This window comes from Sorex fumeus, unplaced genomic scaffold (assembly GCF_029834395.1).
Source record: "Sorex fumeus unplaced genomic scaffold, SorFum_2.1 ptg000122l, whole genome shotgun sequence".
Lineage (NCBI taxonomy): Eukaryota > Metazoa > Chordata > Mammalia > Eulipotyphla > Soricidae > Sorex > Sorex fumeus.
The window spans coordinates 48256653-48272415 of record NW_026606179.1 but is presented as its reverse complement, the minus strand read 5'-3'; the positions used below and the strand labels follow the sequence as shown (position 1 = coordinate 48272415).

Sequence of the window (15763 nt, the reverse complement as noted above, 5' to 3'; positions counted from 1 at the left end):
GAGCCATAACAGCATAGACTACTCCCAAGTACTGCTAGTGGCTAGTCTGCATAGTGAAATATGAAAAATACAGGCACCTGTGCGTGGCTCCAGGGTGAGCTTTGGGACCCCAATGTGATGAACTTCTGAGAGTTCCCTCTGACTATCTGCTCCACCCAACCACCGCTGCCCATCATCCCATGTTTGGGTCATCCCCTGGCTTTCAGCAGTTCATGATGCCAAATACACATCTCCCATTCATGTTCCAACACACCTCATACCCAGCCCAGTTCCACTGACTGGTCAACATGCTAAAGCATATTCACAAAGACATATGCCCAGGTCCAGGGAAAGAGCACAGAGCAGTAGAAAATCTGCCCTGTATGTGAATGGTTATGAGTTAAAACCCCCAGTGTCCCACAGACACAAAGCAGCTCTGCCATTAGTGCCTGCGTCAGCTCTGTGGCTGTGATTTCAGGAACCATGAGAGTTTTCTGGCTACATTGCAGCCAGGTGTGTGTACGCACCACACAAAGGGCATGACCCTTGGTGAGCACCAGCACTAGGATGTGTGAGCACCAAAGCCAGAAAATGTAAACTCTGGTGAGAACTACAGTAACCCTGGTGTGTGCCACAACCATAAGTTATGTGGCTGGTGAGCATGTGTGCAACCACCACAATAATGAAGTGAAAACTTCAGTGAGCACCGACGCCAGTTGTGTGAGCACCACCACCTGTTGTATGAATTCTAGTGGCCACCATTGCTTAAACCTGTGACCATCACAGCCACAGGCCGAGGCATCTATTCAATCCCAGTCACTGACATGACAACAAAAAGGAACGAAAGGGTGAGGGGATGATATGAATAAGTAAACTCTTATGGGTGCTGCACACAGGCTCACATGCAAACACACACACACACACACACACACACACACATCCATGTACCTGTACTCACAGAAACTCGGCACAAGTGACACAACACCTCAAACTGTTAAACGAGGCCAAGATCTCCCCAGAGAAATCACACAGAGACAAGTTGTGATCCAACAAGCAAAGGGTCTTTATTGGCTAGTTGGGCTAGCTCAAGCTAGGGCACTCATCTGGCTCACAGACACTGTGGCAGCCTTCTTGGAACAAGCAGCCCTGAGTCTCAAAAGAGAGAGGCTTTTATTCCATAACATTTTATAATAGGGATTTTCAGTGGACATCCTTTTGGCCACAATCTGAGGGGCTTTCCACTACTTGTACTTACCCTCAGTTCTCTGTCCCTTCCTATAAAAACCCCTCTGAGTGACCAGGCACATAGGATTATGCCTGTGAGAACATGAATCTGCCTTGTTCCAACCTGCCACATGTTACCCATAAAGCTCTTTCTCCACCTACCCTCATGTCTCTGGTTTGAATGAACCCCAAGTGGTAGAAACCGCACTTATGGTAACTGGGGGTCAAGGTGGCTTTGTTTTCAAACCCGGCAATGCTCAGGGTTGACTCTGGCTCTGCACTCAGAGGTCATTCCCGGCAGCCGTGGGGGGGACCCTGAGGGGTGTGAGGATGCTGCCTACAAGGCCAGTCCCCTGTCGCTATCCTATAGCTCTGTCCGGAGGTGGGGGCTTCTGAATGCCCCCGCTGAGCTGTGCTGAGCCTCTAGCTGGTGGGGGGGGGAGAAGGGGTGCATGCTGGAGCGTCCGCAGGAGGGGTTCGTGCGGTGCCGAGTACCCACCCCCGAGCCAGGATGACCCCCGGCACCCCTGCTCCTCTCTCCCGGCAGCCACAAAGCCATGGCTGCCGGGAACCTGGAGACAGATGACCTCACCCCGTCCAGTATCGGGACGCAGTTCCACGACTGCACCATCCTCACCATAGCCCACTGGCTCAACACCGTCCTGGACTGCACGAGGTAAGACATGATAATTACCATAATGAGATCCAAGTATAAAATAAAATTTAGTGTAGTATTGAAAAATTGAAAAAAAAAATAAGAATGCTGGATGCAACCATTTTCTCTTCTCAAACTGAGGAATCAGGGAGGTAGAGAGAATGAGGGTAGGCTTGCAGAGGGATGCTGGGGCTCGTCTGGTTTGGAAATACCATTCAACTCAGCCCTCCTTTTTCCTTTTGCCTCTGTCATTTATTATTTATCACAGAATGACTAGTATGAAGGAGGTGTAGGGACACAGCTAGACTTGGCTAAGCTATTTGTTTTGATCATGGGAAGCATTTTCTTTGCTTTCTAAGGGTGAGTCATATTCTTATTTATTTCTCACCTTTGGTATCAATTGTGTCAAAGAGAGCCTCTGATTACCTGCCCATGTCCAGGAACTTACTGAATGGGTGCTGGAGGTGTGGCCCCAGGAGATGGTGGGTTCATGCCTGTAGGGGCAGGCCTGACCCCCAGTTACCATAAGTGCGGTTTCTACCACTTAGAGTTCATTCAAACTGGAGACATGGGGGTAGGTGGAGGAAGAGCTTTATGGGTAACATGTGGCAGGTTGGAACAAGGCAGATTCATGTTCTCACAGGCATGATCCCATGTGCCTGGTCACTTGGAGGGGTTTTTATAGGAAGGGACAGAGAACTGAGGGTAAGTACAAGTAGTGGAAAGCCCCTCAGATTGTGGCCAAAAGGGTGGTCCGCTGAAAATCCCTGTTATAAAATGTTATGGTATATAAGCCTCTCACTTATATACCTCATTTATATACCTCTCACTTATATGCCAAGACTCAGGGCTGCTTGTTCCAAGAAGACTGCCACAGTGTCTGTGAGCCAAATGAGTGCCCTAGCTTGAGCTAGCCCAACTAGCCAATAAAGACCCTTTGCTTGTTGGATCACAACTTGTCTTTGTGTGATTTCTCTGGGGAAATCTCAGCCTGGTTTATCAGTTTGAGGTATTGAGTCGACTTGTGCCCAGTTTCTATGAGTACAGGTACATGGATGTGTGTGTGTGTGTGTGTGTGTGTGTGTGTGTGTGTGTGCATGTGAGCCTGTGTGCAGCACCCATGAGAGTTTATTTATTCATTTCATTCCCTCACCCTTTTGTTTCTTTTTGTTGTCATGTCAGTGACTGGGATTGAATAGAAGCCTCGGCCTGTGGCTGTGATGGTCACAGGTTTTAGCAATGGTGGCTACTAGAATTCACACAACAGGTGGTGGTGATCACACAACTGGCATCGGTGCTCACTGAAGTTTTCGCTCCATTATTGTGGTGGTTGCACACATGCTCACTAGCCACATAAATTATGGTTGTGGCACACACCAGGGTCGCTGTAGTTCTCACACATGTGCTCACCAGAGTTTACATTTTCTGACCTTGGTGCTTGCAGTGATAGCACAGCGGTAAGGTGTTTGCCTTGCTCGCAGCTGACTTGGCCGACCTGGGTTTGATTCCTCCACCCCTCTTGGAGAGCCGGGCAAGCTACCCAGTGTATCTTGCCCCCAAAAAGCCTGGCAAGGTACTCGTGATACATATTCAATATGCCAAAAACAGTAACAACATGTTTCACAATGGAGACGTTACTGGGCGCGCTCAAATCTATGAACAATGGGAGGACAGTGCTAAAGTGGTACAGTGGTGCTCACCAAGGGTTGCGCCCTTTTTGTGGTGTGTGCACACACCTGGCTGCAGTGTAGCCAGAAAACTCTCATGGTTCCGGAGATCACAGCCACAGAGCTGACGCTGGCACTAATGGCAGAGCTGCTTTGTGTCTGTGTGTGTGACTGGGGGTTTTAACTCATAACCATACATGTACAGGGCAGATTCTCTACTGATCTGTGCTCTTTCCCTGGACCTGAGCATATGTCTTTTTGAATGTGCCTTAGCATGTTGACCAGTCAGTGGAACTGGGCTGGGTATGAGGTGTGTTGGAACATGAATGGGAGATGTGTGCTCAGCATTATGAACTGCTGAAAGCCAGGGGATGGCCCAAACGTGGGGTGATGGGCAGTGGTAGGTGGGTGGAGCAGATAGTCGGAAGAGACCATGGTGGTGAATAGAGTTATTGTGGGCTGGGGAAATTTTTTTTCTTTTTGGGTCACACCCAGCGATACACATGGGCTACTCCTGGCTCTGCACTCAGGAATTACCAATTGTGGTGCTCAGGGGACCATATGGGATGCTGGGAATGGAACCCGGATCGGATGTGTGATGGCAAACACCCTCCCCAGGCCGGGGAAAATTTAATGGATAACTGTGAACTGTGAACTGTGATCTGTGAACTGTCTCGCCAAGTCCTCTGTTCTTAGGAATGGCCTTCCTGGTTTACCTAATTTCTGATGGTACTTTGTCCCTTTGTTCCCCACTATTTTCTCTTTTTCTTTCACTAAACAGGCAGGAACTTGCCCCAAGGATGATGATTGGAAACCCTATGTTTGTCTTGGATTCAGCCAGCACACCTCCACTACACCACAGCCTTAAAGACACCCCTCCTGCAAACAACCCACTTCAACCCCTCCCCCCCAACACCACATCTGTATCCTGTGCAGCTACCCTACTTGCTTCTCTAGCTGCCTGTGTGGGGATGTCTCCTATGGTGAGTTTCCCATGTTTCCCTTACCCTTTTATTGGCAAGGACACAAATCCTATCAGAGGGTAATTGAGGTGTCCTTTTATCTGCAGAAGTGGAGTAGAAGGACCTAAGGAACACAGTTTCCATGCAGATAGAGCAGCTTTCTCCATTTGTGTTTGGATTTCCTGCTTCCCTCCTTAGCCCGTGCAATGATCCTCTTCTGTGTGAGTCATGCCCTTGGCTGGGTTACCCTACATCCCTGATGGTTACTCCCACTTCAAATGGACTTTTTGAAACTTAGCATGGAAACTGCTTTTGTTGAAACAGGAAACTTGGTTATCGTCACTCCCACTTCAAGTGGACTTTTCAAATCTTAGCATGGAAACTGCTTTTGTTGAAACAGGAAACTTTGTTTTGTCTGCTTTTTTTTTTTTGGTGCCACAATGGCTGTGCTCAGGGCTTACTCCTAGCTTTTTGCTCAGGGATTACTCTTGGCTGTGCCTAGGGTACCATATACAGTGATGGGGACTGAACACAGATTGACCAGGTGCCAGGTCGGTACCTGAACTATGTACTATCTCTGCTCTTACTTGTTCTTGTCAATGGTCTGTGGAGTCCCATGTGGGTCTGTGCAAAGTATCTGCATGTGCAGGTATACATGTGTATGTGTGTGTGCATGTCTGGAGTACCCATAAGTGTGTGTGTGTGTGTGTGTGTTTATATTTAATTTCATTTCCTCACCTTCCTTCCTTCTTCTTTGTTGCCATTTCAGTGACTGCAGTTTGAGTGCATGCCTCCAGGCCATGGCTATGATGGTCTGTGGCACTGTAGCACTATCCTCCCATTGTTCATCCATTTGCTTGAGCGGGGCCCAGTAGCATCTCCGTTGTGAGACTCATTGTTACTGTGTTTGGCATATTGAATACTTTACGAGTAGCTTGCCAGGCTTTTCCTTGCGGGCGAGATACTCTCGATGGCTTGCAGGGCAGTTTTTTTCAATGGTGCCCACCAGGATTCACCCAGCTGGTAATTGTGCTCACACAACTGGTTCACTGAAGTTTTCACTCCTTTGTTGTGGTGATTCGTTCCACACATGCTCACCAGCCACAAAGATGATTGTGGTGGGATACATCAGGGTCAGCATGCCCACCCAGGGACGCCAGATGTGTAAACTCACACAAAATAGGGGGCACGGCACCCACAGCGGCGGTGGCTCTATCTCTCCCACCACCCCCGTTCGGTAGTCTCACCCTTCTCCCACCCCGGAGAGGTCGATGGCGATGGTCAGGCAGAGGAAAGAACAAGGGCCAGGCTGGTAGGTATTAGTCGTAGTTTATTCTGATTCTCTCCTCATCTCTCCTTCTGTCTCTGCCCCCCCTGCCCAATCTACCATCTCCTTATATCTCCCTCCAAGAGGAATTGGGGAAAACAATTACATAGGTGCGGTCACAATCAATAGGGGTAGAGATCAACAGGGGTAGAAATCTTAGCCTCAGGGAAGACTGCTCCTAGGACAGATCCTTCCTCAGCAGGAGGACCCACCCTAGAGCATAATCCCATGGGCGTGCCTCTCCTCTCCTTGTCCGACAAGCATACAAGAATATAATATAAATTATTTTGTATGGATACAGTAAGAAATATCTTAAACTTATAGAATTGCTCTCCTAGGGCCATCTCGATCTCAGACTACGGTGCTCAGGCCAGATAGTCTTTCCCACCCCTAGCAGGATCCTAGTCTCATCGTTACCTTTGGATCATGACAGCATTTGTCTATGATCAAACTCTTAACTTTCATTTCATTTCATTTCATCATCCTGTTAATCGTCGATTGCCTCGAGCAGGCCCCAGTAACGTCTCTTTTATCCTAGCCCTGAGATTATATTCAGGGCTCTTTAGGAGAATGAGACCCATCATTGTTACTGGTATTTGGCATATTTGGTAGGCCACGGGGAGTTTGCCAGACTCTGCCCTGTGGGCAGGCTACATTCGACAGCCTGCAAGTTTGTCCAAAGTAGAAATGAGATAATAAGATTATCGTCCAGATCCCGGACGAGAGCAGTGCAGTCTCTGCCCCCGCGCCTCGGTGTTCCTTCCCGGAGTCCCTTGGAGGGGAGCGGGTTGAGCTTTCCTCCCCGCCCCGGCCAGGGCTACGGCAGCCGGAGACCTCCAGGACCAGCCACCACCATGCTGAGACCACTCTCCGCACACCTGAAGGTACTGGCAGAGGGACAAAGCCACGCGGGTTCCGGGGCCGAGACCTCCAAGCCTACTCGAATTGGAGTCGAGCATCTTCCACCCAGATCCTCCAAATTCCAGTAGGCGGGGGTCACACCCACCACCTGGCCCCCTGGTGCCGTGTAATCCCATCAGCGGCCAAGACTCAGAGACTATAAAATCCAGATCCCGGACGAGAGCAGTGCAGTCTCTGCCCCCGCGCCTCGGTGTTCCTTCCCGGAGTCCCTTGGAGGGGAGCGGGTTGAGCTTTCCTCCCCGCCCCGGCCAGGGCTACGGCAGCCGGAGACCTCCAGGACCAGCCACCACCATGCTGAGACCACTCTCCGCACACCTGAAGGTACTGGCAGAGGGACAAAGCCCTCTTAACTTATAGTTAAGTTATAACTTAACTTATAACTCTTAACTTATAGTTAAGAATCGTGGCACTTTGGCCTGGCCCATTTCGCTGCCAGGGTAGCTCACTGATTGTCCTGGGTCCGTTCAGTCCCTCGTCAGGACCCTGCTTTTGGGGTGTTAGGAACTAAGGGCAACTGAGGCTTAAGTTGAGAAAGCAGATGCCTGGGAGTGAATAATATTCAAGGCCAATCAAATCCTAAGTTACAAAGCATAATGTTAGCGGTCTTCCTGTATCTATACAAAAAGGATATTACTTTAAAGTAAACTGTTCATAAGGCATAAGGAGAGGAAAAAGGCAATATTTCACTCATACATATAAAATCATAGATTTCTGGGAAACTGATCTTATAAATTAACAAAGTCTGATTAAGGGGAAAGCTGATTAACTGGGTGGGAAGGAGAATGTAGGGAAGACTGTTTACATGTTTACATGTAAACACAATGGAAGTGGAAGTGCCTCTGGAGCACTGTGGTGGGTGTGTAACCAGATTGATGTGTGTAACCAGATTAATGGGTGTAACCAGATAAATCTAAGCTTCTTGTTGAAGGACAAAGCAATGTTACCCAACATCTCCTCCTTTTCTGTTTACAAAACACAAAATTTGAAATAGAAAGAGTAACAATTACAAACACAAAAGCCTCATTTGTTGTGGTAAAACTTCAGTCCACCCCTGAACCCAGAGCAGTGCTTGTTGCAAAGTGTCCAATGGTCCTGCACTGTTCAAGGGTGATCAGAGTCATTTAGTCACATGTTGAAGAAATGAAGTGTCCGGATCACAATTTGAAGAGTAGTAGTGGTCACAGCAATTGAGTCCCCGGGGAGCAGCTATAGGAGTCTGATGAACTTCAGGGAGCACTGGATCAGGCAGTGAGCACTGGAACAGGAGCATCACAATTTCTGTCAGGAGCTCTTCAGCAGGGGAATGCAGTCATTCTCTGGTCAGGTTCACTGGCAGTCATATATGTGCAACCTAGCTTATGTTTGGAAAAAACACTTTTTAAAAGTTATCAGATGCTTCAACCATTGGGGTTTGGTACATCTCCATGCCTGTGGGTAGAGAAAGAGACAGGGGGGAACTCAGACAGTTCTCCTAGAGAAAAATTAAAAGGTGTTCCTATTAAAAGTCATTCCTTTCTCCTTTGAGAGCTGAGACACCTGTGAATTCTAAGGAGAGGGTAAAAGTAAAGAATTGTTAATCCAAAATATAGGGTTCTGGAGTTGCTCAATCCATAACCTGTAAGAGAAGGGAATAAGGAATGCTCTTAATTTGATCTCATGATATGTTGAAGGAGCTGGAAGCCTTTGCTGCAGGCCTTCTGATGCTGGCTTCTCTGATTTACCTGTGAATTCCAGCTGAAATCAGCTTGAAATCAGCTTGGTGATGGCTTGGAGCTGGAATTTAGAGAGTTGTAAGACTGCAAAGGTCTGAAAGTTAATGCAGGCAGATGAATTCGGCTCCTGATGAAATGCAATGGGACCCAAAGTTTCTTGGTGGGGTTATCTGTTGAAAGAAAAATATAGCCTTTTCCTCGAATAAGGTATCTCCCTGCTGCCCAGTCTCTGTCAATTTTAATCAAAATAGAAGAATTAATAGTTTTCTGAGCTTCTGCATCTTCCTGAAAATGCTTTTCAGCTGCTGTATATGATTCCCCTTGAAATAAATTCAAAAATTTTTAAAGAAAACAATGTCAAGGACAAGGAGTCAAACGGGGCATACCTCCTTTTTTTTTAAAACTATGCCCGATTCATAGGTACAGAAAGACCAGAATGAGATCTAATATCAGTAATAAAAACAAGTTCAGAACACTTTTGTAAAAGAGCCTGTTGCTGCTGAAGCAATTGTTGAGCTATATAACATTTGATGTATTTAGAAACTCAGTCACAATACCAGGGAAGAGACCAACAACATGCTGATTCTGAGATATTACTAGCAGGCCCTGGCACATGGGCGAGTGAAAAAACCAATGTGGCAATAAGTTGTAGCCTTCATTGGAAGCCCTTTCTGATATCAGAAATAATTAGCTTCATAACCATAAACACACACACAAGCAGAAGTATCCTAGTGACAATGCCTTTTGTCCCTCACCAGACTCAGCGTCTGTAATGGCTGAGTGGGTGAGCACCCAGGAATGAGGCGTCTCTGTGCCTCCTGGGTCAATAAGCAATGGCTGAGTGGGAGAATAACCACGTACCCACTGGCCTTGAAGCCGTTTTCCCAGAGGTGGCATCTCATGAACTAGAAGAAGTTCACTTCTCCAAAAATTAAACTGTACCAGCCTGAGTCTTTGAATAACCTTCCTTGGAACTAGCACTTCACCATTGGTTCTGATAAAAAACCTGAGAGTCGGTTGTCCAGACTGAGTTCCTGGCAGATGTTCTTGGGAACCAAGACTAGAAACTAGAGAAGGCTTTCTCCACCTCTGACCTGACGGAGGGATCTCAGGGTAGCTGAGCCCTTTTACACAAAGTTCTGCTTGGTTTGCCAGTGCAAATTCACCAATAGACACAACGCTTTGATCCCAGAGTTTCTCAGTTTTGTCCTGGCTCAAAACCTGATGCACGTTAGGTGCAGAACTCAGCTCCGCATGTCCCATACACGGGATAGCTTCTTCCCTGAACTCAACCGCTTGTCGGTGAGACTCTAGATGCGCTCCATGAGGAACAGAGTCAGGGATAGGAGATGCCTTTCCTTGCACTGTCAGGAAGTCTTCCAGACAACCATGAAAACCTGATGTGCTGCTTGTACCGTTTGCTTGACAAACTCCCTTTCTACCTGGGGGTTCAAATCTTGTCCCTTTGCACCAGAATGTAATCTGCAGGGACTCTGGGTGAGAGAAATACTAACTGTATCAGAGCAGGGAATATCCAAGGCGGCGTTCCCTGCCGTGGCTGGTTGCAGTGAATCTACTGACTGGAGCTCTGAAGCTCCACACTGGGGAGAAGAGCTGCAGCTGGGAATGTCCCCTGATTTTACGGGGCCTGGGGCTGGCCCCACTGCAAGTTTCCCGAATTAGGGTCACCAGCTACACCAAGATTGAAGGGGCAATCTCTGGCCCAGTGGTTTCCATTATGGCATCGTGGACAAGGTCCAGGTGGTGGCCTCACAGTTGCACGTTTGGGAGGTGCCCTGCAATCCTTACGGAAGTGGCCTGATTTCCCACAATTAAAACATTTGCCCTGATTTTGTCTCTGTATGGCATAGGCCTCGGCAACATTAATGCGTGCCTGATATTTGATAGAACCAACATTCCGACATGCCTTCAAGTACCCCATTATGTCCTCCTTCTCCTTAATGGGACGCAGGATGGATGGCCTGACAATCCTCGTTAGCATTTTCAACAGCCAACTGTTTAGTCAAATGTTCCTGGGTTTCCTTACCCTTAACCTGTCTTTCAATGGCTTCCATCAACCTCCCTATGAAATCTGCATATGGTTCTGTGGCACCCTGAATAATCTTTGCGTAGCTTCCCTTAAATTCAGCATCTGCATCAATCCTCTCCCAGGCCCACAGGGTGGCATCACGGACATGAGCAAAAACAGCATGAGGCAAGGTGACTTGCTTCTTAGGGTCGTGCCATTTCCCTTCACCTATTAACATCTCGTAAGTCAATTTAATCCCTGAAAATTTTCGTCCAGCATGGCCTAGGCTCTGAAGTTTTGCCTTGGCCTCATCACTGAACCACATCCTCCACTGGATGTGCTGAGAAGGGCTTAAGCACATCTTAGCAACCACATGAAAATCTTGAGGTACCCAATGAGCCTTATTACTCCAGCCTGTAAGATACTCCTTGCAGTATGGAGATGTAGGTCCGTACAAGGCACAGGCCTTTTTGAAATTACTGAGTGAATCCATTCTTAACCCTTCATAAGATGGAGACTGATTCTCCTCCAGCTGGATGGGAAAAAAAGACGGAGCTCATGGGGTCTGGGTGGGATTGACCACTTACGGTCGAGAGCTTTCAGCTGTAAGCTTCTATCGGGAGCGTGTCCTGAGCGGCCTGGAGGCCTCTTGGCTTAGCGGCGGCTCCTGTGAGAAGCCTCCTGTACCAAGTGACTCTCAGACTCAAAATCTGAGGAAATGGTAGCTAGCTCATCATATGCATCACTTTCCTCTGACGTACTAGCAGTAGAGTCGTACAGAGGAGGTGGAGGTGGAGGTCTCTCTGGCATGATACCAGTAGGGAAAGTTAATTCATTAGTGACAGAGAGATTTTGGCTCTGAGAACGTGTTTGTACTGGAAACGCCTTGAGCTGCTTTCGGGGCTTGGGTATAGGAGCAGTCAAGCATTGCGCATCAGGCTTCTTTCTAGGCTTGGGCATGGGAGGAGCTGAAGGTATGGCTCTCTCAGTAGTAGGAACGTTCTTAATTTCATCCTTGATCTTAAAATCCTCTCTGTTTAACTCCGGAGGAAAGCCTCCCATAGTATATCTAACATCCTCCTCCTCCGAGGTATCTTCCAAAGCCTTAAGAATGGAGTTAACAATTTCCCAAGTTACCCAGAACTGTTTGGGGATCTGAGCCCCTTCTTTAAATTCCTTGAAGACATTACTCTTAATCTTTTCCCAAACCTTAGGTTCCAAAGTACCTTTATCTGGAAACCAAGGATGATATTTATAAACAGTTTTTAGGCAGGACCGGAGTTGGTCCCGAGAAACACGATGTCCAGTTCTCTTTGCAAAATGCTTAATCAATTCAGTGAAAAACTGGTCACGTTCACTTTGGTGCGAAACATTTTGAAAGGACTTCACTCGACACTGTTTTTGTCCCATGTTAGTGGGGAGTACGGCTAGCAGTTTAATTCACCGCACCACAAAATCTTAGTTCTTTCACCAAACTTTTTAGAGTCGGGGTGTACCGAACGCTATTCTTACCTTTAGTTGTGCACTGCTTGGAGGCTCGCGCCGGCCCAGGGACGCCAGATGTGTAAGCTCACACAAAGTGGGCTCGGCACCCACAGCGGCGGTGGCTCTATCTCTCCCGCCGCCCGCGTTCGGTAGTCTCACCCTTCTCCCACCCCAGAGAGGTTGATGGCGATGGTCAGGCAGAGGAAGGAACGAGGGCCAGGCTGGTAGGTATTAGTCGTAGTTTATTCTGATTCTCTCCTCATCTCTCCTTCTGTCTCTGCTCCCCCCCCCACCCCCGCCCAATCTACCGTCCCTAGGACAGATCCTTCCTCAGCGGGAGGAACCACCCTAGAGCATAATCCCATGGGCGTGCCTCTCCTCTCCTTGTCCGACAAGCATATAAGAATGAGAATATAATATAAATCATTTTGTATTGATACAGTATGAAATATCTTAAACTTATAGAATTGCTCTCCTAGGGCCATCTCGATCTCAGACTACAGTGCTCAGGCCAGATAGTCTTTCCCACCCCTAGCAGGATCCTAGTCTTGTCGTCACCTTTGGATCATGACAGCATTTGTCTATGATCAAACTCTTAACTTATAGTTAAGAATCATGGCACTTTGGCCTGGCCCATTTCGCTACCAGGGTAGCTCACCGCTTGCCCTGGGTCCATTCAGTCCCTCGTCGGGACACTGCTTTTGGGGTGTTAGGAACTAAGGGCAACTGAGGTTTAAGTCGAGAAAGCAGATGCCCGGGAGTGAATAATATTCAAGGCCAATCAAATCCTAAGTTACAAAGCATAATGTTAACGGTCTTTCTGTATCTATACAAAAAGGATATTACTTTAAAGTAAACTGTTCATAAGGCATAAGGAGAGGAAAAAGGCAATATTTCACTTATACATATAAAATCATAGATTTCTGGGAAACTGATCTTACAGATTAACAAAGTCTGATTAAGGGGAAAGCTGATTAACTGGGTGGGAAGGAGAATGTAGGGAAGACTGTTTACATGTTTACATGTAAACACAATGGAAGTGGAAGTGCCTCTGGAGCACTGTGATGGGTGTAACCAGATTGATGGGTGTAACCAGATAAAACCTAAGCTTCTTGTTGAAGGACAAAGCAATGTTACCCAACACAGGACCCCTGATTTGTGATTGCACGAGTCCTTCCTATCCCCTTGTGCACTGCACTCCCCTCCCCTTGTGCTAACACAGGGCAGCTGGGTGTGGGTGTAACAGGACCATGACCCTTGATCTTGGTGATAATAAGCACCCCTGGGGAGCAGGACTCCAGCATGCTCAAAACCCAGAAGTAGGTTTTGAGATTTGTCTACTGAAGAGCTTTGGCCTTGGAATTCAGTGGCTGTCTCTAATCTATTCCCCCCATGTCCTAATTTTGGCACCAGCATTCCTCCTTGGTTGTCCTTTGCTTGGATTGAGTTTAAGTCCCCTCAATCTGTTTATATAACCTTGTCCCGGGTCTGAGACCTGGATGTGCTCGGAGCTGGACACTTCACTGCAGTGATTCAGGTCAGGAGATCAGGACCAGACACAGAAACACCCATGTGAGGACACAGGGAGCCAGTGGCATCCATTCCTCTGACCTCCATCCTGGCATCCATGTGTAGACTGTGTCCTTGCCTGCTCTCTCCAGCCCAGCGGGGTCTTCTCCTGAAGGAAGGTCTTTCGTTGCTTCTCATAGTCTTTGAGAAGTTCTTCCTCATCCCACCCCCAGGAGGGCCAGGCGTCACTGTGGGACCCTCAGATTATTCACCCTGCTCAGCCGGGGAGTGATACCTGAGTGTGGCCTGGGGCTGTAGATAGGAAGCAGCTCTGCTTGGGACTCCCAGGGAGCTGTCTGAACAGTGAACAAGACTTTAATATTGGACCTGAGTAGGTGGAGGCTGACAGGCTATCTGATGCCCTTGCTTGTGGCCATCCTGTCCATGTAGGGCCACTCAGTATTTTCTGTAGCCTTTTGGTCCCTTGAGACTCCACTTTGGTGCCCTGCACCCCCACCAGCACGACACTGTAACAGCACAAAGACAGCAGCTCCCAGATGGGCAAACGAGTTTTATTTTAGAGTTGGGGGTGAGGGCAGACCGGGACCATCTGGCATCAGTGGAATACTTGCTACTCCCTGGCTCAGGGAGGGGCACCCCATACCCCACACAAGTCGTGGGCAACTCAACACCTGAGTACATCACTGAAGGCAGCTGTCAGAGCCTCCTTTGTGTTCTTAAGGCTCAACAGTCAGAGGAAGTCCCCCAGGAGTGCGGCTAGCACTGGGGCCAAGAGCATCATCCCTACCGTGGCGGCCCCAATCCCCTGGCTTGGTGCTGCGTTGCACAGGTCAGTGGTGCAGCAAGAGGTACGCAAGCTGAACTCCAGAAGACCAAAGCGATGCATCAAGCCGGTTGAAATAGGACCAGGATTTTCGCAGGATGGCACACACGTCTTTACCACTTTTGTGTGGCTGCTCTTTGCTTGGTTCTCTACGATAGCTGTCATGGGAAAAGACACAGTGTTGGTGTCCTGAGGGGAGGCTCACCTAACCTGGCCCAGGGTGAACCCTCCTTGGACTCAGTGCCCTGTGATACTCTGTGTCTTTGCCCCCAATGTCAGGAGTGTCTACATCCCCTCAACCTCTACAGCAGTTCTGAGCAGGGTGCTGGCCTTTAGGAACCTGGAGGAGCATCCCTGACCACAGTGGTCACGTAGAATAACTGACACTTAGAATGATGGCTGGCATCTAGTTCACCCACAGAAGCCATTTGTAGGGAAGTTCCCCGGGACCCCTTTTCCATTTCGGTTGCTCATAGAGCAAGGGAAGACCCTGCTTTCCTTGGCAGGAAGTATTGCCTCCCCCCACCCTCCCGGCTTCCTGCCCCACACCCCACCTCTCCAACCTCTTGGCTTCTCCTGGAGCAGGTTACTTACTATGTTTCTGCTGGAAGCAGGCTTTATCCTCGGAGGCACATTGCATTGGGCCAGCACATGTTTCAGAGTCAGCACGGCAAGTGTGACATTTCAAGGCCCAGACTAGAGGGTTGGAGAGAAACACAAAACAGGAGATTCAGGCCCCACCCGACAACCAAGAAGGAGCGTGGACTCAGCACCAGAGTCAGGAGAATTGTGGCTGGAAGCTACTCTGGTGCTAGTGGGTTGGGAGGAGAGAGTTGCAACTGGGAAGGTCCACCACAGCCCCTCTGCATCCCCTTTACCCCCTACTCACCTCCGTCTAGGCATTGAAAGGCCAGCAGCAACAGCAGTGCCACAGTCCTCATCCTGCCCATCAATCAGCCTGGGGGAACACAGAGAGTTTGATTCAGGCCTTAAGTATCTGCCTGCAGGCCCCTCCCTCTCTTCCTGTAACATTTCCCACTGAGAAACTGAAACTTAAGCTTTGAATTTCCCCTGTCCAAAATAGCTTCTTGTCATCTGCCCCATTCTGAACTCATCCAGATTCAGAGGTTTCCAGAAATAGAGATCAGAAGGGAATTGGCAGGTTTTCCTTCAAGTTTTCCACTGGAATTGGGCTAGGGCTGGGACCGAAGCATTGCCCTGCGGGGGTCGCTGAGCCCAGGGCCAACTCCATGTAGGGTCTGCATAGTCTCCTCTCATCCCCACCTCATGTGATTGTGTTGGCAACTCACATTGGTTGAGTGAGATCCCTGATTTCAGGTGACCTTGAAGCAGGATTGTTGGAGTACAAGGATCTTAGGTTTATCAGGTTGCACCCATCACAGTGCCTGCAAGTCATTCCCATTACTTTGTTTTTCTGTAACTACTTCT

General features: G+C 48.5%; 1 protein-coding gene across 1 annotated transcript; it reads right to left on the bottom strand.

Moving 5' to 3' along the window:
- Positions 1 to 14035: 14035 nt before the first annotated feature.
- Positions 14036 to 15318, bottom strand: LOC130044370 (ly-6/neurotoxin-like protein 1). The gene is made up of 3 exons (XM_056137089.1): positions 15204 to 15318; positions 14909 to 15010; positions 14036 to 14472 (listed from the first exon to the last, which is right to left on the bottom strand). Exons 1-3 carry the CDS (start codon positions 15262 to 15264, stop codon positions 14222 to 14224), a joined length of 414 nt encoding a protein of 137 aa, XP_055993064.1. The 5' UTR covers positions 15265 to 15318; the 3' UTR covers positions 14036 to 14221.
- Between the last annotated feature and the right edge of the window lie 445 nt (positions 15319 to 15763).

Bases quoted from the DNA above. Each gene is read 5' to 3' on its own strand.
- LOC130044370 (XM_056137089.1), bottom strand. From the start codon at position 15,264: ATGGGCAGGATGAGGACTGTGGCACTGCTGTTGCTGCTGGCCTTTCAA. The intron at 15,011-15,203 runs GTGAGTAGGGGG...CCAACCCTCTAG, and splicing joins CTTTCAATGCCTAGACGGAG to TCTGGGCCTTGAAATGTCAC. The intron at 14,473-14,908 runs GTAAGTAACCTG...TTCCCATGACAG, and splicing joins CTGCTTCCAGCAGAAACATA to CTATCGTAGAGAACCAAGCA.